This window comes from Patiria miniata, unplaced genomic scaffold (genome assembly GCF_015706575.1).
Source record: "Patiria miniata isolate m_02_andy unplaced genomic scaffold, ASM1570657v1 HiC_scaffold_7, whole genome shotgun sequence".
Lineage (NCBI taxonomy): Eukaryota > Metazoa > Echinodermata > Asteroidea > Valvatida > Asterinidae > Patiria > Patiria miniata.
Genome location: NW_024037074.1, coordinates 39,504,784 through 39,532,297, shown reverse-complemented (window position 1 = coordinate 39,532,297; position 27,514 = coordinate 39,504,784). Strand labels below are relative to the sequence as shown.

Sequence of the window (27,514 nt, the reverse complement as noted above, 5' to 3'; positions counted from 1 at the left end):
CTTAACCTGAAACCGCGTAATTCCATTAAGAGCTGCATCATGATATTAGCATAACTGCCTACAAAACTACCGAGATATTTTGAAAGCAAATGATGATAGCTGAATTTTCCAGAAAAATACTAAAGCGTTTTCTTCCTAGCTTATGTCAATTTAAAAATGAAATGACAAGTTATGATTCATAGCTATCACTTGCTAGTGTGTTCGGTCGAACAGGCTGTAAGGGCTTAAAAGAAAATGAAAAGGCAAAAAAAAAAGTCAGTCTCTGGTCAAACCAAAGTTCCGGAATGGATGTGGCGATGCAGGTTTTTTTTTCAAGCTTAGATTGTACAGACAAGGTGGGCACTATTTTGCTTGTTTGTGTCCTCATATTCCTTAGTGTCCTCCATCATTTGCCTTGGTGCCCTCCATTTGCCTTTGTACCCTTCCCCAGGTCGAGCTGTCCATGAAAATTTGAGGTGGTGCGGCAATAGAGGGTGCTATTGTAGCTACCGCAGAAAATTTGAAGAAAAAAAATTAAAGAGCATGATTAAAACCGACGCGCACTGACCAGAGACCGACTACTACACAATATGTATCAGAAATTGATACCTGAAGTTTACAGAAAAGCTTAGCTTAGTTCAATTTAAAAATGAAATGACAAGTTACGATTCACAGGTATCAGTTGCTGGCGTGTTCAGTCAAACAGGCTGTAAGGGCTTCTCGGTGACCACTATGCCTTTCTCGTAAAAAACCTGCGCCAATTCCACTTGCTGAAAAAGAAAAGAAAAATCAAAATTGAAGTCTTATATTAACAACCTGTGCACAAATAAATTGTGTGTTTACGGTAAAACGACCTACCTAGATTGTTTTGGGCCTACTTGCCGACTTCATACTTTCTTTGCCACATTCCGCTAAGCATAATTATGGGCTAAGCAGGAATCACCGGGGAACCAGTCACAAGCCATGTACAAGGCAGGCAGGTTTGGCTGGTAACCTAGTGCTGCTAAGCATATGGTTTCTGTGCTTAGCAAATTTATATGTCTAGTATCTCTAGTTTTTAATATTATTATCATATTTTTAATTTAATTCTTATTTTAACTGGGTAGCCCATACAGTGGAATCCATTGGTCTCCCATGGGGCCCAGTAAAGAGAAGACAATGTGAAGAAATTACAGTTTGAGACGTGGGAGGAAAACCTCAGAGGAATATTCTGCGGAAAACCCACGGAATCCAGTACCAAAGCCCAATCCACGTATTGGCCCAGGCAGGAATCGAACCCGGGTCACAGCAGTGGAAGGCGAGGAAAGTACCGCTATGCCAACCTGACTCCCCAAAATTCTAAGATTTGTGTTGCCCCTCTATGTGAAGACTATTTCTTTAAGTGCAATATTAATGGTGAATTGTTTTGTTATTTTCAAGAAAGTGCTGTATAACCTTGCTTGAGACTTATTGTCTTTTAAGTGGTTTTTTTTTTTTTTTAAGTGTTTATGTTGTTTAGCTTTTAGTGATAATGCTGCGTCCAAAATTGAACTTGTAGTTCTCACATCTCCAAAATATACAAAGAAATGCCAATAAAACACAGTACTGTTTTATGAAATCTCAACGTCCCGGTGTAAGTTTTTCAATTATGTCGTTTGTTTTTATATGCAATGGCATGAGAAAGATTTGAAGCACATTTAAAATTTGAACAACCTAAAAATAGTCCATCCCACCCTATCTGGTATTGTGGTAAAAAATACTAAAGTTTGCAAAGTTTTTCTCCCAACAGATATGAATTTGAAGGTTTTATTTAAACAGGAAAAAACCTAAATTTTCTTTCTATTTTGAGCATCTGCAACTCAAAACAAAAAACAAATTCATATTTTGTTGCTTTTGCGCCTTTAATGCAGCTTTTGCGCCTTTAATGCACAAAAAGATCCGCCTTAATTAGTTTTTGGCTGAAAATATATGGACATTTGGAAACCAGTTATTCCATGACTAAACTTGATCAGCTTTTTCCTTTCAATGTCTTAAGTCAACATTGAGTAACATGTGCATTGCTAAAAAAATAACAGTTCAAGATAGCAGTTCAAAACAAGAGTTTAAATTGCTCACTTTTCCAAATTTAATATCCTTTTCTCATCAATATTTGATTCTGAAATTCACTTTTGTATGAATTATTGTCAAAATGTGACAGATAAGACAAAATGTGAAACATCATATATGCATTTCCATATTACAGCTAAATTCTGAAATGAAAACTTGCCGTCTGCTTATTGCAGCAGCTGTGCCATGCCTGGCTTATAACAACAACATTAACCATTCGAGCGACTTGACCTGAATGCCCAATGCATGCAACAGTTTTACTTATAGAGAGTACCAAGAGTAATCCACGCGAACACAGCCAACAATAACATGGGGAGAGCCTTTCAATGGTAGAGATTGCTAAATAGTTGCAAGAGACTTCACAAGTCCTACCTTGTCTTTCCAGTCGTCAACTAACGGCAGACTGCCGACAGTCGTAAAGGCAGGGTAGGTGTGCAGCAGGAACTCCACAGCTGAGGCAGCCTGAAAACAAAAAGGCATTTCAGGTGAAACAATTGCCATTATTTTGGAACCCATAAACAAGGACGGATCCGGGGGGGGGGAGCAAAATCTGGCCAGGTAAAAAAAAAAAAAAAAAAAAAAAACCTGAATTTTATTTCATCAAATAACCAGAAGAGGAGTGAAGATATTTAATTATAGATCAACGCAACTCATCCTCTTTAACCTTAACAACTCTGTGACAAAAATGACAAATGAACATTTTACAAATATGAACCAAGCAGCAAAGACATATCTTCTTCTATCTTTTCAATTACAAACAAATTGTAATAAATCAACGCCAAGTTTGATAGTAATTCCAGGGTTAGGATTTATGAGATTATCTCACCTCCGCAGGTATTTCAACAAACTGTGGCTCCTTGCTGTGATACACTCGTGAGTTCTCCAATGTGTGGTAAACACGGACTTGGTCATCTTCGACAATCAGTCTGGATTCATACAACAAAATCAGACCCAAAAAAATGAAAATTTTGTATTTCAACTGGATGCCACGTTCACTTGAAATTGATTCTTCGTATCAATTCCTATATGCTAAGTAATGCTCCAGGCGTGGATCCAGAGGGGGGTTTTGGGGGGTCGGAAACACCCCCCCCCCCCCCCAGCTCTGACTGAAATTTCTTTTTTTGTATAGAAATTCATTAAAAATGATGTGAAACATGTCAGTTCCTAAAACACAGTAAAGATTTAGTTAAAGAGGTTGTGGAATGCTCGAAAACATTTCCGTCATTTTTTGGGTATATGTAGCCTAAGGTGTGATGAAATAAAAACGACTATTGTTTCTGTCATGAAATGAGTACAAAAGGTACTTTTGAGAGCTATTTTTCAGGTCCTGTTTCGACCCGAACGTGCAATTTGTGTAAAAGTCGTCGTTGCGGGCAGCAAACAAAACACAGTAAATTGTGACGTAATAAACAGGACTCGTTTATGCTACTCTGCATCGAGAGTCCTGTTTATTACGTCACGATTTACTGTGTTTTGTTTGCTGCCCGCAACGACGACTTTTACACAAATTGCACGTTCGGGTCGAAACAGGCATGACAGGACTTGAAAAACAGCTCTCAAAAGTACCTTTTGTACTCATTTTATGACAGAAACAATAGTCTTTTTTATTTCATCACACCTTAGGCTACATATACCTGAAGAACGACGGAAATGTCTTGGAGCATTCCACAACCTCTTTAATATATTGCAGTGATATCATCTTTTTTTTTATTTTGAAGATCAGACAAATTCAGCAGAAATCTTACCTGACCACTCCCCGTCGCACTATTCGGATCTGTGTGTCCTCATCTATTTCTACTTCATTTGACACGCTCCCGTTGTTGCACACAGGTCCGTTGCCAAATATGCTGCATGCATGCTCATCTAGTTCAGCAGAAAATAACATTAGACAATATTCGAAGATTAAAAATACTGCAAGTGAGACTTGCGCAATCCCCCTGGCATGCTGGCAGTTTTTTATAAAGTCAGTTTCCCTAACCAAAACGGAAGATTTCTATTATTTTAGCAATAGTGACATTGACCTTTGACCTGTCAGTCCGAAAGTCAAAAGGCTTGATAAGACTACCAAGAGCAACCCACAAACCAAATTTGAAGTTCCTCACTAAAGTATTTTTGAAACATTCATGCTGACAATATTTCCATTGTTTTAGCAATATTGTCCTTGACCTTTGACCTGTCGGCCCCAAAAGCATCAGTCTTCTTAAGACTATCAGGAATAACCCACAAACCCAATTTCAAGTTCTTAAGTAAAGTATTTCTCAAGTTATGGCGTTGACAAGATTTCTTTTGTTTTAGCAATACTGACCTTGACTTTTGACCTGTCGGCCCCAAAATCGATAGGCTTCTTAAGACTATCAAGAACAACCCACAAACCCAATTTCAAGTTCCTAAGTAAAGGATTTCTCAAGTTATCGTGCCGACAAGAGTTAATCTATGTTATTATTGTGTCTATTATTCTAAACAATTAATTTTGGTCTTGGAAACAATATAATATTGTAGTTAAGAACCTTGGGTCAGTTTTGGCGGCAGACTGTCGTGCATGGCTCCCTTAGCCATCTGGTCAGCGGCGTCGTCCATTGCTGCATATTGGGCTAGCTTTATCATCATCTCACCAACCTTCTTGAGAAAGGCTATTCTCCGAGGGTCAGTCTGAGGACAAAAAAAAAAGATGACCAATAATAAATAATAATAAATCTGACAGCGAGAAATCATTCTGCAATGAACAGAAGGGCAATTCCACGGTTACTCACGTTACATTTTCGTAACATGAGTAACCGATTTTGTGCGTCTTGTTTATCATGCATAACACATTTTTCTGGATGTCATCTTTGGTCCTTAGGTAGGTCTCGGTCTACTCTATCTACCATGGGGATAACAGTTGTTAAACCTTTTTAGTAAGGTAATTACAGCCCAAGGAAACTCAAAAGTACATCAAAAATGTAACGTGAGTAACCGTGGAATTGCCCAGAAGCATGATACATAAATAAAGACTAATCCAACAAAGAAAAGAAGTTGCCATTATTGTAGTGGCACCATGTGAGCGAATGGTACGTGTGCACATGTGCAACTTCAATCGAAATGATTTTTTACATCAAACCCAAGCCTCATTTTAAGAATGCGCACTACATGCATGTACTTAAACGTAGTGCCACCTCATTACTGGCAATCGCTGGAATAGTCTATAACCAGGTTTTGAATTGAAAAAGTAATCTACATGATGCATCCAGTTGGATTGGAACCTTGGTCAAAGTACCGGAAGATGTGAAATGAACCAATGTACCAAACCTATTGTGTGTGAAGTGTTTCTATTGATAAAAAAGGCAAACTTCCTCGTGGGGCTTCTTTTTAAAGGCATTTAGGATCATTTGCTCTTCATGCACTTTGTTTGTTTCCAGTAATAACACCACTCAAAATACAAAGAAGAATTATCAAAACCTAATCAATTGAAGTTTCAGCTCAGTGGATATTACACATTTCGAGAAAAAAATAGTGAAAGCACCACCTTTTGATCACGAAACACAATTTCATCAATAGCACTCTTCATTTCCAAAAATCAGTCCACTGACTGATCGTTGGAAATCACCTACATTTCTTGATTTCGTCTAAATGACAGCGAGCCAGACGGAATAATTTCACGGGGTGTTTCGTACCAGTACGATCTTTAATCCAAGTAGCTTTTTGATTATAATTTTGTAGGTTTACTAGGTTAGTTTTGGGATAAATGCAAATGATCCTATATATGCCCTGAATGGTGTCCAAAACAGTAGTTCTTTCGACCATGCCTTTAACCTGATTTTGCCATTCCAAATTAAGTTGAATCATAAATTTATGGCCTTATTATGTGAAAAAGTATCACGAGTCTTGTAAAGTGTTTTCCTGAAATGAGCATTTCAAGTTTTATTGACCTTGAAAAAAAATGTACCAGTTGACATTTTGTGTGTTTTTTAAATAATAACAAATACACCGCATTGATGATTCGAAGAAAACAATTGTGAACTGATTTTATGAAATTAGTCTTTCGGACAGTTTTTGAATTCTTAGTTTTTCATTAAGCATACCAGTCCTTTCAGTTTGAAATATCTACTTTTTAACATCCTTGTGTATGCAAATGCATGTAATATGTGAGTAAAAATGTAGACCATTCCTAACGCTTTCTGTTTTGCAAGATTTATCAAGAGAAATATGCCTATTTCTCAAAACTATCTCTGAATAATTTGGTTGGGTTGAGTTCCAATTTTGGAATAGCTGTGCACTTTTTGAAAAAATATTTTAGATTTTTTTTTTTCTAATCTTGTGAAAGAATAATAATTATTATTATTATTATTATTCTTGGTTTATTAAAAAAAATCAACTTGGTTGCCAGAGGCAAAATTGCATTGAACTCACAATGAGTAAAAAAAGTTAACAATAAAAAGTTCAGCTTCATTAAAAAGAAATTAATATAGATTAAACATGGACAGAGTATTGTACAATTTCAAAAATATTACACATGTTCACAAGAACTAAAAAGGTTGCCAAAGACAAAACATGCAATGAGTTAAAAAAATAATAGGGAGTACAGACAAAATACACAGGACACAAACCTTATTGCACAAACTTACAGAGGTGGAGTGTTGAATTGTTATAGAGAGTATTTTTTCGGTAGTTGAACAATGAATGGAATTACACTGTTAAAATACATTTAAAAAAAAAAAAAAAAAAAAAAAAAAATCAAAAAATTTGCCATTATTATTATCCCAAAAACCAAACAAAATATCTATTTTTGGAGTAAAAGTATTTTACTCCAAAAATGACTTTTACAACATCTGCCTAAATTTTTCTGACAACAAGCGACCTCTCACCGATTCCGAGTTGGCAATGCCTGTATACTGCATGTAATCCCTAGGGAGTGACTGTCGTAGCTCAGGGTCATTACTCAGTGCAGCCTGCAGCGTCTGGGGCAGGAGTTTCTCCAGCAGATCCCCCCACGTGTTGCGCTGGCACGTCGACAACGTCATGTGCAGGGAATGGCTGTCTTTTGGTGTGGTTGCCTGCATAGAGATATCAAATTCTTACACCATGTGAACAGGACTGACACTCTGCCACTCACAAAAGGCTTGAATAAAAATCTTCTTACTCTTCCCATGCTCTTAGAAATATTTGATTTTTCAAATGAAACACAAAGGGAAACTGACTGGGTGAATTATAACAATATTCTGAAAAGTTGAACAAAGAAATTGACTGGAGTGGGGCTTGAACCTGCGACCTCCGGATAATTGTTCCGGTGCTCTACCAACTGAGCTGTCCAGCCTTATGTTGGTGGTTCCCCAATAAGTCAATGGTTCATTTGAACATTTGTAATAAAAAGCCGTATCCTCTCTGAGTGATCCCCATTTTCCATGTCTGCTATTTCACAAGTCCACATTGTGACTTTGGGCATGATCAAGTCCCTGGCTGCAAGGCTCGTATGGGTTTATGGCTTCTGAATAGCTGACTGGCGCCGCTTGAACATAAATATTGACATATCAAGTATTGGGGATATTAATAATATTATCGATTTTAAATAGGGAGATATGACATATAAATGCCATTGCTGCCATACATCCATCAAAACCGATGTGAAGACGGTACAGCTTTGCGCAAATTCCTGGCAGCTGAAAATTAATTTCACCCTCCCTCTCTGGCTGGCAACTTCAACAAAGCCATCCCGGCAGTCAAAAGTGACTGTGTTTAACTGATAAGAGCTCCCTTCCTACATAAACCAGGATTGATATATACAAGTTGACTCACCTGGTGAATTGTCCCTCTTGGGAAATACAGCAGATCACCAGGCTCCAGGACGGTGTCAAATATTGGCTCACCGATCTCCTCTTGGGTAAAGTTAGCTGGTCAGGAAGCAAATGCCACAAGGAAAGCTTATGAGTGCAATGGTAAGAATAATTACATGCGGTGGCAGATGGAATGTTCCATTCCACGAGGTGAAGCCAAGTGGAATGGAACATTCCATCCGTGCTTAAAAGCAATCCCTGGTTCCATGTACTAACCGCCCTTGAGGTGCAACTTATTCAATTACAGTCCAAGCTAAGAGCTGCTAAGCATCAAAATTTCCTAAGCAGAGAAAATATTCGCTTAGCAAAAACAGATCACCAGCCAAAATGTCATGAGATGTCTACTGCTTGTCACTGGTTCCCGGCTGATTTTTGCTAAGCACGTAAATTTGCTAAACGAATTTTCAGCTTTTGGACCCTGGTGTTTTCTTTACAATTTTCTCTGCAAGCTTACCACTTGAGAATCTGGGCAAGACTTCTTTGGAGTTCTTTGGGCTGTACAATCTCCAGTGTTTCTTGCCTTCCAGCTGCAAGACGAAGGCCTCAATGTCATCATAATGGGGAGCAAAGCCTTGGGAGCCAGCCGGGGTCAAGTATCTGTTATCAAAAGTATAATGAGATTTGAAGAATGAAATAAACAAAGAGTATTCATAAGGTGGAATTTGTGTCAGGTAATGTACATTCAATAGTGGGTTTTTCCCTTCACCGACTTATTTTTGTAAACATGGGATGTCAGTCCATCAGAGGGTTACTCCCCAGCTAATGCCAGTACCCATTTATACTCCTGGGTGGAGAGATGCAAGTGGGGGTGAAGTGGCTTGCCCAAGGACACAACATATGGCAAGCAGCTGGATTTGAACCCCTGACCCTCTGACCATAAGTCACGAACCCTAACCACTAGGCCACACTCCCCCACAATGGAAGGAGCCCAAGAAATCAACCAATGCTCTGATCCAGATTTCAGCCATAAGCCCCGCCCACCTTTTGTTTGTGCACATCTCTCACAATGCTTGTCGCAAACTTTGACTGAGCTATACTGTGGTCAGCTGACCAAGACTTGTGATCTCATTGGTCAATGGTCAGTGTTTGATTGATAAACAGGAAGGGTCTATTAAAACCAATCAATTTTTTTGAAGATGAGACACGGAAAATTCTTACATGTTCGCCCCAACGAAGCTTCCAAAGTATTCCTGAAGCATGGAGTTGAACTTCCACACTGCATCGGAATATGACTGTGGATTGAGAAACCGTACTGAGCAACCAGTCTGTGAACAATAAAAAATAACGTATACGGTTATGGCAGTCCTTCTCATTGGCCATCCCAGCAAAGAAATTGTGCAATCGAGAGCCCCTGTAGGGCTGTCCCGAATATACCAAAAATAAATTTGCAGGCTTGAATATTCGGGGAAAAAACACTTTGCACGAGCACACACGACTGTGATGTTATTTTAATTCTAAACTTGAGGTGCTTTATTGTCAGATGTCACGTTTTTTTGTCAACGGTGGTTCTCTGTTCCCATCCTTTAAAGGGAATATACAACATTTGCAAACATCAAAAAATAAAACTACCAAGTTTTTACGAAATACCTTACTAGGATGTTGGTAAATGACAGTCTAAAGCATCCTGTAAAATTACGGCACCTGGTGTCAAGTCATTTTCAAGAAAATGGTATTTTTGTATACATTTCCAACGGTGGTCGGCCGACCACCGTTGGAAAAACCTAACTATTTTTGAACTACTGCTCCAAATTTACAATTTTTTTCAGTCCAAATTTTGTTTGCTATTGGTTACATGTTCATGAACGGGTGCAGGCCAGCTAGACTGGTTCCCTTACCTTACAATTTTCCGACATCTATAAATTGATCCATTTTATCTTTAGTGGAGTCAGGGAACCAGAATACTTAAACAATTTTTGTTTTCCGCGGTTTTTCAAGCATTTTCGAACACAAAACTTCAAACATGTCACTTAAACAATATTTGATCTATTATACTAACCCCTCAAATAGTTCATTTCTGAAAATTAAAGCAAAAGCCAATGATGTACATTCCCTTTAAGCAGGTTAAAACCCTTTACATTTATAAAATACCTACTTTAAAACACTACAGCCGTCCATAGTATAAATCGCCAAATTGCATGCAAATTTTGACCGGCGTGGCATGCAGTTACAGCTGGCGTGTGTAAAACTAGATCAGAGAGTTTTACATAATCAAATATTTGGTGAAACGCCGTTCCGAATAATCAAGTATTCAATTATTCAAAAACGGACAGCCCTACGCCCCAGAGGGAGGGAAACACTTCATCCTGCCCGTGTGCTGTGAAGAATTACGCATAACTAATGCTATTTTGAACATACACGTCCAGTTCATCCGCTCCGGCCTTGTGCACAAGTACGCCTTCAATGCCGGAACAGGAAAGTTGAGGGAGACCTAGACTGGTTTCCGGTTCATCCACTGCGTAATTCAAATGATCCAAAGTTGTTGGGGGCGGGGATTAGTCTAGGAGAACATTGCAAGTTTGATTTGAACGCATTCGCGCGCAGACGCCACACAAAGATGCTGTGGCTGATAGCTTTGGCACATTCAGGAGGTCATGCATACTTTGAGCGCAAACCAGTACGCACACGCTCGGTGTCCCGTCCAAAGAGATCTCAAAAGTGGCAAAAAGGCACCCTCTTTTGTTGGCGCACAGAGCCCATAGAGTCTCCGTGAGAGCATCAGGTGTTGCAAACAATGCATTCGAATGTCCCTCCCAGTGGTCCCCCAACTCTCTCTTTTGCAACCATTGAGGGGGTACTTGTGCACAGAGCCCATATCCGTTGAAATTTGCAATGACTTTCTGTGTGTCATGCTCTAACTTTTTGAAAAGTCAAAATTCGTCAATTGAAATTTGTAATGACTTTCTGTGTGTCATGCTCTAATTTTTTGAAAAGTCAAAACATATCAGAATTATCGGACTGAAAAGTAGGTGATTTCCCAAACTGCAAACCTTATAGAAGTCCCAAACCACAGGTGCATGAGCTCTACCGACAGGGTTATGGGTCTCCCTCTTGCCATCGGTGTAGGTCGTCACATCGATGTTGGTGGTGAATTGGAGGTCATTCTGAAACCCACACGAAAAAACAAAAAAGCTTGTAAGACAATTATACCAAAAGCGGTAATCTAACTGGTCAACGTTTAACCGACAAGAAGGAAGGGTTAATTGTGAAAAGCCAAAATATTTAGCATTCCAATATCATGCATGAGACTCAAACTTCTGGAAAATGTTTTTGATATTGACCAACCTCTCGCAGGATGTTGTGGAGTTCTTGAGAGCTGAAAAGGTCAGAGTTGTAGTCCGGCATGTGTCTCTTCAGTAACAATGGCTTCTTCTCCCATAGACCACTGGGGACAGACAAACCAAAAACAGGGACACAAACATGAATATGTCTTTACCAATTCAAATAAATCATAATTTGAAATACAAAACATTAAGACGGGCTGATATTCTGATCTAAACAACATCTTCCTCACAGGCAAAATGACAGAGGTACAAGAAACAAACATGTAGGGACTCACAAGCACGCAGGTTTGGGAGGAGAAACACACAAATTAGGGGAATAAACCCAATTTCATGGTGCTGCTAAGCACACAAAATTTGCTTAGCACAAAAAAGTCTGGCTTATAAAATCAGGTTACCAGCCAATACTCCATGTGATTTTCAAGCTAAGCAAACAACAGCTGAATACTAATCACGAGCATTATACATCACATGGCGTTTTGGCTGGTAACCTGCTTTTATAAGCCAGACTTTTTTTGCGCTAAGCAAATTTTAGTGCTTAGCAGGGCTGTGAGATTGGCCCCAGTGTTGGTGAAGATCAAAGGGAATGGAGTAGAAGAGAGAACAAGGAGTGCGTTGATGGGTAAGGGACGCAGGTGTGGGGGGGGGGATATACAAGGGGAAAGGAGTGTTTGAGTGTTACTAGGAAAAAGAAGGAGGGTAAAAGAAGGTGAGAATTGGGGAGTAGGAAAACAAATTGATGAGGCAAAGGATGGCAACAAAGGGGGAAATAAACCCCAAAATTAAGACGCAAAATGCTTTCGAATACGCCTAAAGACTTTCGCGTGATAATTTAATGCCTTGTCTTTTTTCTGACCTGAAGAAATCCTCCGGTGTGACTGGGTTGATGAGCCACTGGAACAACTTCTCGGCTTCCACAGCGCTGTCTGTGCCTGGGGCGGGCAGTTCCTGCAGGAGCATCGTCACTGATGTTCCTGGTTCCTCGTGATAGCGAATGTCAGTCTAGAATGAAAAAAATTGTTTGATTTTAGATGCATCAAAGATGTACTGTCCATGTACTTAAAAGATTTAATGTTTTTCTCCAGACAAAATGTCCAACTTGCATGCTTTTTATTTTAACCCTAACCGCACTCAACCCATCAAAGCCCAACAGCAGGTTTTGTTGAAATCTGTTAGGATAGGTACAGTACCCCTAAACAGATGGTATTTTACATTGGGTTTTCCATGTGGGTGTTGGAATTTGCCAGAATGGGTACGGTTCCTAGTAAAGTATGCTAAGGAGTTAGGGTGTAAGAAGAACAACTTTTATTAAATCTTAGCATCTGCGACCCTCAGGAACAAGGCTTTTATTTAGAGATACTATCATGCACAAACGGATCTGCCCTGTGTTTAGACTGGTTCCTGATCCCTACATTATTGATTGTAATAAGGAGGCCGGAACAAGTCTACCTATCAAGAACTTAATTATTATTAGACTGGACATAATTCAACATTTGTGAAGCCATCAAGCTAAATAAGTCGTTTGTCGCGAATTTTTATTTAGAGATACAAGCCAAAATAGGGCCACTTCATCACATCACTTCATCACATCTCTTGGTGTTCCAATTTCAATAAGTTTTAAACTTAAGATGGTATCAGCATGCGGTTTTCACAGCAATAATGCCCGGATTGAGCTCTTTTCAAATCTGTAATAAAAAAAAAAAAATTGACTAGGGTCGACAAACAACTCAGGTAGCTTGATCGCATCACGTTGGGCTGATTTTTTTGGGTTCCATGTCTCAATCAATATTGAATAGCTTTTGAATGAAAAAATATCTATCTATAAATATCTTATCTATTTCTAGGGTGAAAGCCGAAAAGTAGCACCAACCAGCAATATATCTCAATCCTAACTCCCTAGGCCTTTTTGCTAGGATGTAGCCTCAATCCTGCAAAATCCTCCAATCGGCCTCATGGAAAAATAGCATATAGCCTCAATCCTGCAAATTCCTCCGTTATTTCTTGAATATGGTCCATGGAGGGGTGACCACTGCCTGAATCCTGCAAAATCCTGCGGCAGTGACTGTCAATATGTTGAGGCTTGGCCAGTGACATCCTGGAGCAGTACGGAGGATTTCAAGCATAATCCAGGCCTATATTTATAGTCAGGTGGCATATGGTCGGAATCGTGACCGACTGGTCCAAAGCACCAAACTTGGCACATAGATTATTATAGTCCTAGAGAAGATATTTAGAAGGGGTGACACCTGAAATTCTTTTGGGAAGGGTGCCTAATTTGCATAAATCGTTAATCCCTGCCGTGTAATATATTTATTCCCATATTTGGGTATATTTTTATTTTTTTATTTTTTTGAAAAGTGTATTTTGGTGATTCTACTTGCATATTCTTACTTCAATAACATTTTGTAAAACATATAAGTTACTGAATAATTAGGAGGACATAGTAAAGAACCAAAATTGCTACTATTTTACCCTAAAGTTACGCGCATTTACCTTTTCCTCAGATATCATCAACTAGTCTCGCCAAACGTGGGTATTGATGAGCTTCAAATTCACAATGTAACTTACTGGCATAGTTACCCTAACAAAACTAAGTTAGAAATCAATTGAAAATTGATAAAATCTTGATGTTTAGCCCAAAAGACCAAAAAAGGGGAGAAAATGTGGTGTCCGTAAATTGGGCTAGTACGGGAAGGGTAACGTAGGGACTTGAACAAGTTCAACGAAATCCCCCTAAAAAAGAGATTATTGTTGTTTACAATAATTTTGTCTACACCAAAACGTTTTCTCAACAATAATTTTGGGAATTTCCTTGAACTTGTTCCAGTGTTCCATGTTAGGCAACCCTTCACCTTCTTGTTAGCCTAATTTATAGGCACCTCGTTTTTTCCCAGTTTTTGTTTTCTTGGCTAAATATCACATTGTTATCATTGTTCACATGATTTTGCATAAGGTTTTAATAGGGTAACTGTACCAGTAAGCTACTTGGTGAATTTGAAGTTCATCAATGCTGATGTTTGGCAAGACTAATTGATGGTATCTGGAGACAAGGTAAATGCGCGCAATTTTAGGGCATAATAGTAGCCATTTTTGATCGTTACTATGTCCTCATAATTATTCAGTCACTTATATGCTTTGGAAAATGTTATTTAAGTAAAGATATGTAAGTAGAATCCCCAAAATACACTTTCAAAAAAAAATAAAAATAGAAATATACCCAAATATGGGAATAAATATATTACACGACAGGGATTATCGATTTATGCAAATTAGGCACCCTTCCCAAAAGAATTTCAGGTGTCACCCCTTCTAAATATCTTCTCTAGGTCTATAAGAATCTATCTGCCAAGTTTGGTGCTTTGGACCAGTCGGTCACGATCTGGACGAAAATTAGATCTAAGCCACCTGACTATTATGCATGGCTGAGCCAAAAAAACACAAGGTCCAACCCAAGACCTTGACAAAGTGCATCCTACGAAATCAGTAACACACTTTGGCCATGTCACGTACTCCTCCAAATTCACCCACTTTGGCAAAGAAGATTTAGAAGGATTCAGGATGGTTATGGTTATAATGGAAAGCATTCGTAAGAGAGGGTCAGTGTTTAAGTCAAGGTTTTTTCTTTTCCAACAAGTATGTTGAAAAATAAGCCGTTGTAGTATGAATTTTGCCTCACAATCATGACGATACCAGACAGTACAACTAGTCTAGTCGGTGTATGTGTGCTTGTGAAATGAAAAGGTATACTGAAATGTCCAAATATTTGCAAAACGGTCTTGGACCCGAGTCATTCCTTGGTCAAGCGTGTCCAAACACTCATCCTTACTCACTCAAATTGAATGTTGCTCTTGAATTTTAAAAAAATTAAACTTACTATTTGAGTGAAGCAAAATAAATTAACTTTAATTACTTAGTTGTTTAAAGCCAATCTTCAACATATTGGATTTTCTTGATTAAGAAATACTTTATTGTGTGGCTACATCTGGAAAATGAGATCAACTAAAAACCTCCCATAAAGCCATTCTCCCAAGGCATTTTTCCTCAAAACCTTTCTAAATCCTTCAAAATCCTTCAAAATGAGCCATTCTTTGTACGCTGCTGGACTGTACCTTCCTATGTCTTGAAAAATCCTCCAAACCTGTTAGATTTGATAGATCAAGGAGAGTTCCAATGAATATTTTTAGGAAGTCCCAGCAGCAACTCTGGCAACTTTACCTTGACTGGCTGCTGTTTGGTGACGTACTTCCGTTTGGTAGGAGGAGAGGCAGTTCCATTGCTGTTCTTTTTCTTTATACCCCTTCTGCCATCTAAAAGGAATACATAAGGCCAAAAAAATTAAGTCTCCGGTTTCTGGTATGCGCGCGCGTCGCTGTAGCCATGCGCGTCGGCAAAATGAAAACGTTTTTTTTTCAATGAAAGATGATGTCTCAAAACCGCCAAACTCACTGGTTTGACTGGAATCCTGCTGCTGCACAATTTTAACGTGTTTTTAGCTTGGGTTATGGTCGAGAATAAGCTTTATGTGGCCTCTCTGGACTCCCATATATTTGCACTATAAGTTTAGTCGGGCACCATTTGCAGTCATCAGCCGATATTTGAAGCAAAAAAATCAGGTAAAAAAAAAAAAAAGCCGCGTCGCCGCACCACTTTTTGGGCAAGCTCCATACCAGAAACCGGAGACTTTTTGGGGGCCTAAACATGGCTGTCTGTTACGTGTATATGGTGAAACTGCAGCCTGAACATTGCATTTGAGGGAAACATCTAAATGTAATTAAGAAAATAATTTGCAGGTGCACCACATGTGCAAAGCTCACCATCTCTTTTGTGTGGCCAACCTTACACCCGACAGTTAAAGTTACGTTCCCCATGCAATTTTCGGAGTTTCATCCTGAAAAATAGATTCCTTTTATAAATTGCTATTTTTCTAGCAATACAAAAGTAATTCACTTTTGAACGAAACAGTGACTGAAAAAAATCGGCCCATGAATTGAATTAGTACTTTACAATTTTGAATTATTGGCTGCCAGACAATAATTCCATTCTTGCGGGGTAGGCTGGTTCCTGCCTCACAATCAGTATCGATAATGTATGGACCAGGAGCCAGTCTGCTTGTAAAGCAGATCGGATCGGTTTGTACCAAGAGAACAAAACCTCTCTTTTTCAGAGGGTTGCAGACATCAAAAAAAGGGGGGAAAGGGCAGGTTTTGGGGGTTAGAATAAAACATAAATTTTGAAAATTATTAACTCTCCTGCTGCCTGAACAGTCACAGACAGATCATATTTCTAGCAAGGTGACTAGTCAAATTCAGTCAACAGACTAAGCAGGCAAGTGGTAGGCACAGCTGGCTTAATCCCATCAACAGTCAAAGCATAGCTATATCAAGTTACATAAATATTCACAGCCAGTCAATCCTGCTTTATGTAGGCTGGGGCTCTTAACTGTTAAGAACATCCACTTGACTGATTTGGATTGAAAGGACAACTTCGCACAGAGTGTATATTTGCATAGGAGGGTTAAACAATAAACAGGTTAATTAGCACTCCTATGCCAAGTCAAAATCAATCAGGTGACTGTTTTCAATGGTTGAGAATTCCCAGCCAACATAAACAGGATCTACTGGCTGGGACTGTTTAAGTAACTTGATACAGCTATGGCCAAGTTCGCGCAAGGACTATAGTTGACCAATGGTTAACTAACGTTTGCCCGAACTCTGTCTAGTCGACGATGGTTGACTACGCTAGTCGACTATTTGGAACCAGCCTACTGGGGTTGGTTGCTTCGCTGGTAACCAATAGCTGCGCGCATTCATAACGCTGGCAGAGAGCCAGGATCCAGAAGTTTTGCGATGACATTTTGACCAGCGTTTGACTAGAGACGTTCGCACGTTGCTATCAGTGCGCAGGCGCAAGGTACGTCACAAATCAACCACTAGTCGACTAATGGTCCTTGCCCGAACTTGGCCCAAGCTTTGACTCCGGGTGAGTGATAAAACAGCTGTAACCACAACTGACGCTTTATCTGTTGACCCAGTTTAACTGCCACAGTGCTTGCTTGACATATGATCTGACTGCTGGTGACTAGCCTTTGTTAAAAGTATCCGCTCCATTCACAAGTACCCCTTCACCGGCAAAGAAAGTACAGTTGGGGGTGACCGACCGACACCATCTTGCCTGACTGCAATTTTGCCGCGACGCGCGGCCGTACCATGTACCACTGCGTGTACATAGTACAAATCCCCTGGTGTACGTGCGTCACACACAAGGAACAGTGCGCGTCAACCAGCTAAATGTCCCGCCTATGGGATGTCGTTGCTAGGTAAAAGGGCGCCCTCTTTCGTTGGCGCACGGAGCCCATAGCAGGGGGAGTGGAAGTGAATTTTGACTGTCTGTGACTGTTTAAATAGCAGGAGGGTTAATAGAACAAAACTTTTTTTTGTTAAGAGCACGTTGAATGCAACCTTAATACTCTTTGAACAATTATAGACAGTCAAAATTCAATGTACATGTACTTTCCTTGCTATGCCTCTATATGAAGGCTAGTACCCATATTCTGTAAACACTGTGACTACTGAAATAAGGCATCATGGGGATTCATCACTCACTTTGCAATGTTTCCGTCACCTCTGCCTTGATGCCAAGCTCAGGGCTCAGTGACGATCCTCTCGCACGCCTGCCGGTAGTCTCTTGATGGTTACCGGTCGAGTCTGGCTGGTAGCTTTTCCTTCGGACTCGGAGGGATTGCCGAAACTTCTTGCCAATTTTCTTCTGTTTCTCAGCCATCGCATGTTTCTTGACAACTTTGCCAACGCGAGTCTCCCCACCAGCCGCCTAATAAAACAGTATTTAAAAAAAGTAACCACCAGTTTAAAGGGAATGTACATCATTGGCTTTTGCTGTAATTTTCAGAAATGAAATATTTGAGGGGTTAGTATAACAGATCAAATTTTTTTACACTGACATGTTTGAAGTTTTTTTGTTCGAAAATGCTTGAAAATCCAAGAAAAACAAAAATGTTCAAGTAGTCTGGTTCCCTGACTCCACTAAAGATAAAATGGATTAATTTCCAGAAGCCGGAAAATTGTAAGGTACATGTAAGGGAACAAGTCTAGCTGGCCTACACCCGTTCATGAACATGTAACCAATAGCAAACAAAATTTGAACAGAATATAAAATGGTAAATTTGGAGCAGTAGTTGCAAAATAGTTAGGTTTTTCAAACGGTGGTCGGTCGACCACCGCTGAAAATGTATACAAAATTACCATTTTCTTGAAAATGACTTCACACCAGGTGCCATAATTTTACAGGATGCTTTCATTTACCAACATCCTAGTAAGGTATTTCGTAAAAACTTGGTAGTTTTATTTTTCAGTGTTTGCAAATGTTGTATATTCCCTTTAAAACTTCCAAGAAAAAATATTATTATTTTTGGAATTAAAGTAGGCCTATAAAAATACATCTTTATTCATAAGATGGAATTTGCGTCGGGGTGATGTGAATCAATATCAGGTTTTTGCCCTTCACCGACGTATAAACACTGTACACTCTGTGTGTCACCTCCCGAGTGAAAGACAACTGAGTGGCAAGAAGAAAGCAGGAGGTCGTTGGTTAGAGTCCCACCCGAGTGATTTTTTTCCAACTTTCACTCGGGAGGTAACACACTGAGTATCGGTGAAGGGCAACAGACCTGATACTGAAAAAGAAACTTACAACTTCTTTTACCAGCTGTGATTACTGGCAATTTGTGGTGCCATTGCCTGGATTGTCTGACACCCATATAAACATTTCAAAGGGGTCAGCTAGACAATGAAGAATTTCTAAAGCCTTTTGAAAAAATATCCTGGTAATGATATAGCCATGGAGGTTGAAGAATTTGTTAAAGAATTTCATGTATTAGGCCAAATTTTAAAAAATGAGTTTCTGGTCCGATTTTTTTTTAAAAAGGAGGATGCAGGCACTTTTGGGCTTAGAATTTTTTTTTTTTTTTAGACTTGACATACATCATTAAATGTTTATTTAATTTTTGATCTTTGTTGTGTCAATTATTTGGTTACAATTTTGGTCCAATCGAAAAGTGCTACAGTTGTGAAATGTAGGCCTACCTTTTTCCATCTGCTATGTACAACGTAGTTTTGTCTCAAGTGTTTATAAAGGTCAAATTCTTATTGGAGCTGAATTGATGTTATGCACGTATCAAATGTTTCCCCCCACCCCTCCCACCCCGCGCTGCCCCAGGTCCAATGTCGGGATTTGGTCACGTTTTTCATGCCCCAGGGTGGGGATTTTGGTCACTCAAATTACATTGTTAACGTTGGCGTACTAATGGAAAGGCAATCACTAGTGCGCCCCACGTATGTAAGTCGGGGCATGGTCGGGGATTGTCACTTAAATTTTGCCCGAGGGGTGGGGATTTTGTCACTTCAAAAGTGACAATCCCTACGTCTTGGGTGGGGCTACTCCTAGAACTAGTATGAGGCTCCGCGTGAGCCTCATAGTTCTAGGAGTAGGGTGGGGCAGCCCGGGAGGGGAGGGGACTCAAGCTAGTTTATGGGAGAAAGTATGGGGTAAACTACAACACTTTTTTACAGCGTTTGAAAAACTGTGACTCGCACGTCTCCAACTGCTAATAAAAGTAACAACAGCATTTGCCGAAAGAATGTTGTATTCCACTTTTTCATGCAGACGCCACTTTGTGGGTTGTGTACAAAGTCTACGGAGAGTCAAAAAGACTTCCAAGTTTTTTTCCTCACAAAATTGGAAATGTTTCCCAGTCCAATTTTAATCTTTTCAACATTTTTGCAATGATACTGACCTCTGTTGTGATGATAATGATAAAAAAAAATGGCGTCAGGATGCAACATTCTTTCCGCATTTTCTTCCAAAAAAGGCCTAGGCCTCCTGACTGATCAAAATTTGAAAAACCTAGAGTTCATTCATTAATTAATGGGAAAAAAAGACACTGCTTCACTGCCTTCACTTCTTCAGATCAGTCCGGGGAAAGATTCCCATATCTGGCCATCAGTATTTTTCCCAATTTCCCTTAAACATGTTAAATGAAGTATCAGCCATCAGAAAGTGATAATATGTCCTAAAAAGTCCAAATCAGCAGGGACAAATTTTGAATTTTTACTGAGAAAACACTTAGAAATTTTCAGACCAGTCCCATATGGTTTGTGCACAGGGTGACAAGTGATGGCCAGATATGGGAATCTTTCCCAGTCTAGCTGCACACATGGCAAAAGTAACTCATTGGGAAAATTTGAGTCATTTGCAAAAGTCATTTTTGAACGATACTAGTACAAAAATGGAGGTGTCCTAGACTAAACGATTACCCTACTTTTAATAAACAAAGTCTTAAACAAAAACAGACCTTTATTTTTGAGCCTAATGCAGCAAAAGCTGAAACTTTCTTAGCACTCATCTCCAAAATCTGTCAGTTTCAACATGTTCAAGTTCCATGTATACGTAGTAGTCTGGTCCCATCAGCTCGCCATCACATTTCCGAAAGTAAGTAATGATTAGCCATCAGGTACCATGCACATACCAAATGTATTTTTGCACGCAAGTTTCGAATAACGCGCGCAGATTTAGTTACGACTAGACTACGACACGACACAGTACGACTACATTGTAAGTTCTCAAAGAAGCGTGCAAAACGTGCATGTGCTGAATTTTTGAAATGTCGATCGTCTGAATTCATATGGGAGGTCAGTATATGATAACTGGGTAATCCTTACTTTTAGGACCCCTTTCCTATAAGGTTAAAATACTCACCAAAACAGCTGACTAAATCATGACACTCAAAAGTGACATTCTGATATTTATTGACACATTTGAACATTTGGCAATGACACCTCTTGAATATCAGCAGGTTTGATTTTGTAGAAAGAGGGCAGGGTTTTGATTTATGAGGGGTTAAAGACGACGATGACAAACAAAAAATAAATTTAAAAAGCAAGATGGCGAACTGCAAAAAAAGGTAGGGAAGTCACATTTTCTTTGAAAGTGCTTTCAAAATTATAACTAACATGAGTTTGTCTGAAGAAAAAAGACTTCTTTAGCCTGCAAAAGTCACTTTGGTACTGGACAGTCATCTGCAAAAGTCAGTTTTGAACAGAACTCGTACAAAATAGAGGTGTCCTAAAATAACTGATTCATAAGATTGTCTAAAACGTAATCAGAGGAGCACTACTGTGGCAATTTACATGTTGTTGGTTGTTGGCCTCATTTTTGGGGGCCGCTGGCACTCGCCAACAAGGGGCGTACACTTCTGTTTTGGTGGTGGGGGGGGGATTTATTCTCAATGTTGGGAGTGATCACCTTTAACCAATTAATTTGTTCTGGTTATTACCAGGTCAGTCTCTTCCATAGTGCATATCATGTGAAAAACAGTCCTGATTTCGATTTCTTTATTACTTTTCCCATACGCAGCTACGGAGGGAGTCCATGGCCATAGCCCATGCCCTATGTTATTGTGAGCCACATTTATGGGGTTAATCTGCAAAGTGCATAGATTTTGAAACTGAATTGAAATGTCCATCATGATGTCAATGATCATCCCAATCGTCGAAGCAAATTTACTCCCTTGGTCTAGGTGAAGAAGTACATGTAGGCCTAGCTAGGACAGTAGGAGGACCTCAAGAAAAACAATGTTAAGGCCGAAAAAATAGTTCTGCTTCTGGTTCTTCTACCCATGGTGGAGGGGCTTCCTCCGTGCCCTATAGCTACCTATTAATTTTTGGGGGGGGGGGGAAATGAGGGAAAAACCCGAAAATCATCAATTACTACTCCTTTTACTTTTGACTACACGCAGACACTTCCAAATTACCATACACAAAAAAAATTGCCAAAAAAATTCCTACCTACATGTACAGGTGTACCCTGTTTTCAAATGCCATGTAATCGGAAGCAGAAATATTTGTTTGGCCTATAAATGTTCATTGAAATAACTTTTTGTGATGTGCCTAAAAATTAATCCTAATTTGCTTATATTACTTTAACTCCATCTCAACCAAGCAGAGATGGTTTTATGGACTTGCTTTTCGTATAAGAAAAGCCTGATTAATAATTTGAAAACAATTTAATATTTCTTTGTTAATTGCAGGTTTTCTTTACCAATGAAATAGCCGAGAGGATAAAGGACATCAAACGGAGTGGAGAATGTCAGGTCCGTTGTCACGTCGTCGCTTTTCATCAGACTTACTGCTAGAGGAAGATGATGAAGCTATCCCATGGACTTACGTCTCTACCCAGAACGATTCCAGTCATGGTGACGTACCCACGTACACCTCCGAAGGTGTCGCCAACAAAAGAAGAAAATTATACAGTTGAGTAATACTAATAGAGAGATTAGCTAACTGGATCCAGGGAAGAAGTCGATCCATCACAAGTCCTGTCACAAGTCCATTCACATGTCCAGTGACAAGAAACTATGGAGGAACAAACGAATGCCTTTGTTAAAGCTCATTTGAATAGCTTGTGAGTTGAATTGGGACTGGAGGACTTGTGATGGACTTGCAGGGACTTGTGACAGACTCGACTACATCCCTGACTGGATCACACAACCCGGCAATTTGATATTGTTTGAAAGTGAACGTAAGCAGTTTCTCCTTCTTTGATCAATTTAAATATCAAAACAGACGGTGGGAATGTGATTGAAGTCTTGTGCGTTTGTGTCATAGGTGGTAGGAGCAGGGGGTTGGGGGCATTTGATGGATGTCGGACAAATCGACCGTTTGCCAACTTGACTCGGGACAACTCGACCATTGAGACAACTCGACGGATGGGACAACTCGACCGTTTACCAAGCTACCAAAAAATACAACTTCAACCGAGTCCCAGCAACCCTTCACGCCCACAGAATGTACCAGCCCTCAATGCCTCACCCACAAAAAAAAATTGCGAGTCGACTTATGTCTCAATGGAGGACTTGTCTCAACAAGCTACTTGTCTTTCCAATTGATGCACAGACGGTTGAGTTGTCCGACCGGTCGAGATGTCTCAACGGTCGAGTTGTCCCAAGTCTGGTTGGCAAGCGGTCGAGTTGTCTGATCCCCCGTTTGAAAACCCCCTCCCCCCTCCCCATTATAACTTCTTTCTTTTCATAGCATTCCCATCTGTGGCTAGCCTGCCACAGAGATAATGGACTGTCCCCGTTCACTTGCATTTCGTTCTGCCATCATTATTGTAATCTTTCCACCTATTTGTCAATAATACAAAACATTAGGTATGTGTGTTTTATATTCCCGCAGGACAGAGAAAAGACGATTTGGACGTTAAGCCAACGTCATCAAGGTCACGCACCGAGTCTGTCGAATTATGGACAGAAGTAGAGGATTTGAGTCTTTGTCAAGCTGTATCCATCTGCCTACAGCATACCTCATCTGAGTCTTCCCTTGCCCTTACAACAGAAAACCTTTCAGATTTGGAAAGAAATCACCCTATGTCTGTTTTCTCCAGAAACGTATCAAGGGAATTGCAAACACTGGATATTTCTAAGTGTTTGGCCGAGTGTTTTGTGCCATCTCATGAGCACGGGGACGTCCTGGCCAGGGTCCAATCGAGTGCTTTCCGCCGTACTTTCATGGGCTTCTTGAACAGCAAAAGCAGGCGTGGACAGAGCCTGCTGTGTACGGATGCCGCGGAATCGAACAATGCCTGTAATAGTAGCGACAGTGGTGCGCAGTTCAAACACGACTTGCAACAGGATTTGAAGAGTTCTCCTTTCATCAAACCGGACATTTATCCCGAAACCTTCGAAAGCGACCAAGGGAAACACCCGTCACCAAGTCCATCCGAGCGAAATAGCAGAAAAAAAACTGAGAGAAAGTCTGAGAAAATTGATTTGAACCCCGGAAGCAGTGTGGAGCTACTAGATAGACAAGAAACTGATGTTCTGCAAGGGGAACTGGCAACACAGGAAGAGGGAAGTGAGAAATTTCAAGAGACACGTAGAAGCTCTTCAAGACTGAGGAGCAAACTACGACCAGAGGATCGTGATACATCCACAGATAATGAAGACATCCCAAACTTGACAAGACAAATTCCACAAGTTTCCACAGATAATAGCAATGACCGAAACCTATCTGAGAAAAATTTAAACGTCGGCCCGAATAGTCATCCACCTGCAAAAACAGATAAACGGAAAAAGCGCTTACCGAGGAATAAACAAGAAGTCATTCAGAGGAAACAGAGCAACGAAATGGTAACAGAAACCTCATGTGAACCTGCAAAAACTGGCAAAATAGAGAATCGGGAACAGGAAAAAAGACATGAGAAAACTGGTTCGCAGTTTGAGAGTGCTGAACTGGAACAACCACCATCCAAAGTGCCGGCGAAGATGGACACCAAATGTGAATCTGAAAAACCAAACAAATTAACTTCCGAGAATCTGCCTCAGGTTGATACTATTTCCAGACAATTGAAGGAATCGACCAGTAGTGAACAGGAAGATACGAAAGCAAGCAAGAGCCCTCTGCAACTGACTCCAAGTGGCAAGGCTCCATTGATGGCAACTGTTCGACCACTCAGAAAGGCTCAAAATGAGAAGGTAGAATTCTTTCCCTCTTTTGTTCCGCTCTGCATGTCTTTTGAACATTGGGTAATGACCTACTAGATCGCAAATGTTTTAGTGGCCAAATCTAGAACCGTCAATTGAATGTCTGTAGCAATCTTCTGTGCAATTGAAAAGGTAAAAGGGGTAGAAAGGTAAAGATCCCATAGCCATTACTGGCCGTAGGGGCAGTGGGATGTTAGAGGTCCACCGTGTCTTGGGCGCGGCATATGAGTGGCGGGGCCCAGTCCTCTCCTCTCGCCGTCTTACCTTCCCTGAACGAATCAAGTACCCATTTTACTGTTGGGTCGTCAGAGAGAGATTTCCAGTTTTTGGTTCGAATGGGATTCGAACCGCCAACCTTCCACTCCGTAGCTCTACACTCTAACCGCTCGGCTACGAGGCCCCTCTGTGCAATTGAAAGTGAAAGTTAAAAAATTAATATCAGAAATTTTACAAATCAAGAAATGAAACAAAGGGGGCAACAACAAAGATGCCTAGCACCATGTAGCAAGAAAAAAACCCTCAAAACAGAGAAGAAAGGGTCCTTACATTTTACTTGGTGAATATTGGTTTCAAACTGGTATTCCAGAGTTGCGTTAGTTGAATTACTTTGATTATTAGAATTAAGTTCAACGATTGGAACAATTAGGAACGACTACACGCTGAAGATTGACTGTTGCTTTGTCATTTCTCCATTGTCTTAATGGTATTTGTGAGGATTCCTTGGTTTAATTACTAAAATTAAAACGAAATTAGCTCAGAAACCCCAATCAGTCCAAATAATGTGGCTCATATTTTGCAGCCTTACTTCATTTGGTTTTCGTCCTTTTTATTTTTATCCCAGGACAATGAGAAGAGAAGCTTCAAAAAGTTCCGCAAGAAGTTTTTGGACAGGTGCCTTGAGGTGCAGCACAGCGGGCTTGGTCTGACGGCCAGGATACCAGGCCAGGGGACAAATATAATTTCAAATGTAAGATTTTTAAAAGGTCGTGCGAGCAATGTGTGCGTGCAATGGTTGGCTACCAGTTGGAGCAAGGCACGCTTGACTACTTTTGATTTGAATATGTGAATAATCGGATATTCGATCATTAACCGAATATTCAAATAGCTTTTTGCCGGTTTGAATATTCAAAAACTAAAACTACAAATGTAAACACATGCCACTTTGTGGTCAGTGGCAACTTTTTAGTCAACGGCGATTCATTGTTCTCGTCTTTTTAGCAGGTTAAAGCCTGCTAATAGGTTGACAATAGGTTCGACTAGAGTCGTTCGCACTTTAATGTTACAGTGCATGGGCATTGTTTGACACCAACTAACCATTGGTTGACTAATGGTTGTTGCGCGAACTTGCCTTTGCTGTGCCCTTGGATTATGCAATAGAAGGGAAAGCCTTTTCAAAAAAAGGAAGAGCACTCAAATAATAAAATGAAAATTGTTCCAATTCACTAAGACTACCTCCATTAACAAAATGAGGGTTTGATTATTGGTTTAAAAAAATTTGTTCTGCATGCAGGTACATTCCAGTCTTGACGAGTATCTAACTATGCAGCATGTGCAGCAGAGTCGCAAGGGCATCTTGGATGCCTGCCTCATGGCACAGAGGGATACCAGCTGAGGAAGGAACAGCAGAAATAAACTCTCACATCTTACCCCTCTGTGAACACTTATGACATATGGCACAGAGGGACACAAGCTAAAGAAGGAACAGCAGAAATAAGCTCAGATCTTACCTTGACCAGAAGGTATCCCTCTGTGAACTGTTATGACACTAGGCACAGAGGGATACAAGCCGAGGAAGAAACAGCAGATTTAAGGTCAGATCTTACCTGGAATAGACCACACCCCTCTGTGTACAATATGCCAGTAATCACAGAGGGATACAAGCTAAAAGGTGGAACAGCAGCATTGAACTCAGACCTTTCCTGGACTGGAAGACACCCCTCTGTGTACACTAATTGCTGGCCGGCTAGAAACAGCTAGAGGGATGCAAGCTGCGGATGGCACAGCAGAATAGTGCCCGCTCAATGACGGCCATTTCTGTAGGAGAACTGCAACTGCGTATTTTACGCAATCAAGCACGCATTGCGCAGTGTGGAAAAATGTTCCAAACACGCGCGCTTGTTGCTCGAAATGTGTTCGAAATACGACACAGCCGATGCGCGTTATGCAACTTGACGCTCAAAATGCCGAGGCATGTGGATGGTCTGTAGGAAATGACGTCATTTGAACGAGACCTATTACCTACATTGGAGAGTTCCGATCTGTGGATACAAGTTACTACTCTGGCATTGGGATGGGACCAATTTAGTTCCTGAAAACTTCCAAACTATCATTAACCACTATCTGAGTTTGTAGTGCATGATTCCCAACCACTATATGGGTCACAGTGTCCAAATTTTGCTATTGATTTACAGCTCAATGTTTGATTTTTGAGGACTCTGGATTATTCCAAGAAAAAATGCCCATTTTGTTGGACTTCACCTGCTTTGGACATGAGTGATAGAAGTAAACCCTACCCCTCCCCTCCCTCACACTAGTCCCTTTAAAACACAGAACACTTGTAAAAATGGATATCATACAAATGCAGGTTCTCATATTGTGTTTGAGAAACTCAGAAGCTGAAATCAAAAAATTGACAAAAACGTACATCAATTCATTTTGAAACTACAACACTGTTTTATTGCCCCATTCTTGTACTATTGCGAGTTGGTTACAGCGGTCTTTAAATTTTAGGTGAATTTCTCAAAAGAAATGTTGATGTCAAACTCCATTTAAATTTAATGTTGTACCAATACCAAATTAAGTTTATGGCA

At 40.1% G+C, this 27,514-nt stretch overlaps 2 protein-coding genes across 3 annotated transcripts; one reads left to right on the top strand and one right to left on the bottom strand.

Moving 5' to 3' along the window:
• Positions 1–332: 332 nt before the first annotated feature.
• On the bottom strand, positions 333–20,604 carry LOC119744260 (ribosomal oxygenase 1-like). Its single transcript, XM_038220118.1, has 15 exons — positions 20,517–20,604; positions 17,752–17,977; positions 15,365–15,456; positions 12,006–12,151; positions 11,154–11,253; positions 10,859–10,972; positions 9,030–9,136; positions 8,326–8,468; positions 7,834–7,928; positions 6,906–7,094; positions 4,572–4,713; positions 3,810–3,927; positions 2,891–2,990; positions 2,437–2,526; positions 333–749 (listed from the first exon to the last, which is right to left on the bottom strand). Exons 1-15 carry the CDS (start codon positions 20,565–20,567, stop codon positions 678–680), a joined length of 1,785 nt encoding a protein of 594 aa, XP_038076046.1. The 5' UTR covers positions 20,568–20,604; the 3' UTR covers positions 333–677.
• Positions 20,586–26,672, top strand: LOC119744261. Of its 2 annotated transcripts, none has more exons than XM_038220120.1 (5): positions 20,586–20,653; positions 22,251–22,472; positions 23,398–24,695; positions 25,546–25,671; positions 26,215–26,672. In XM_038220120.1, exons 2-5 carry the CDS (start codon positions 22,307–22,309, stop codon positions 26,314–26,316), a joined length of 1,692 nt encoding a protein of 563 aa, XP_038076048.1. In that variant the 5' UTR covers positions 20,586–20,653; positions 22,251–22,306; the 3' UTR covers positions 26,317–26,672. The 2 variants fall into 2 exon arrangements, with proteins under 2 accessions (XP_038076048.1, XP_038076047.1); XM_038220119.1 differs by lacking the exon at positions 20,586–20,653 and adding an exon at positions 20,740–20,853 and having other exon boundaries at positions 26,215–26,671.
• Positions 26,673–27,514: the final 842 nt, after the last annotated feature.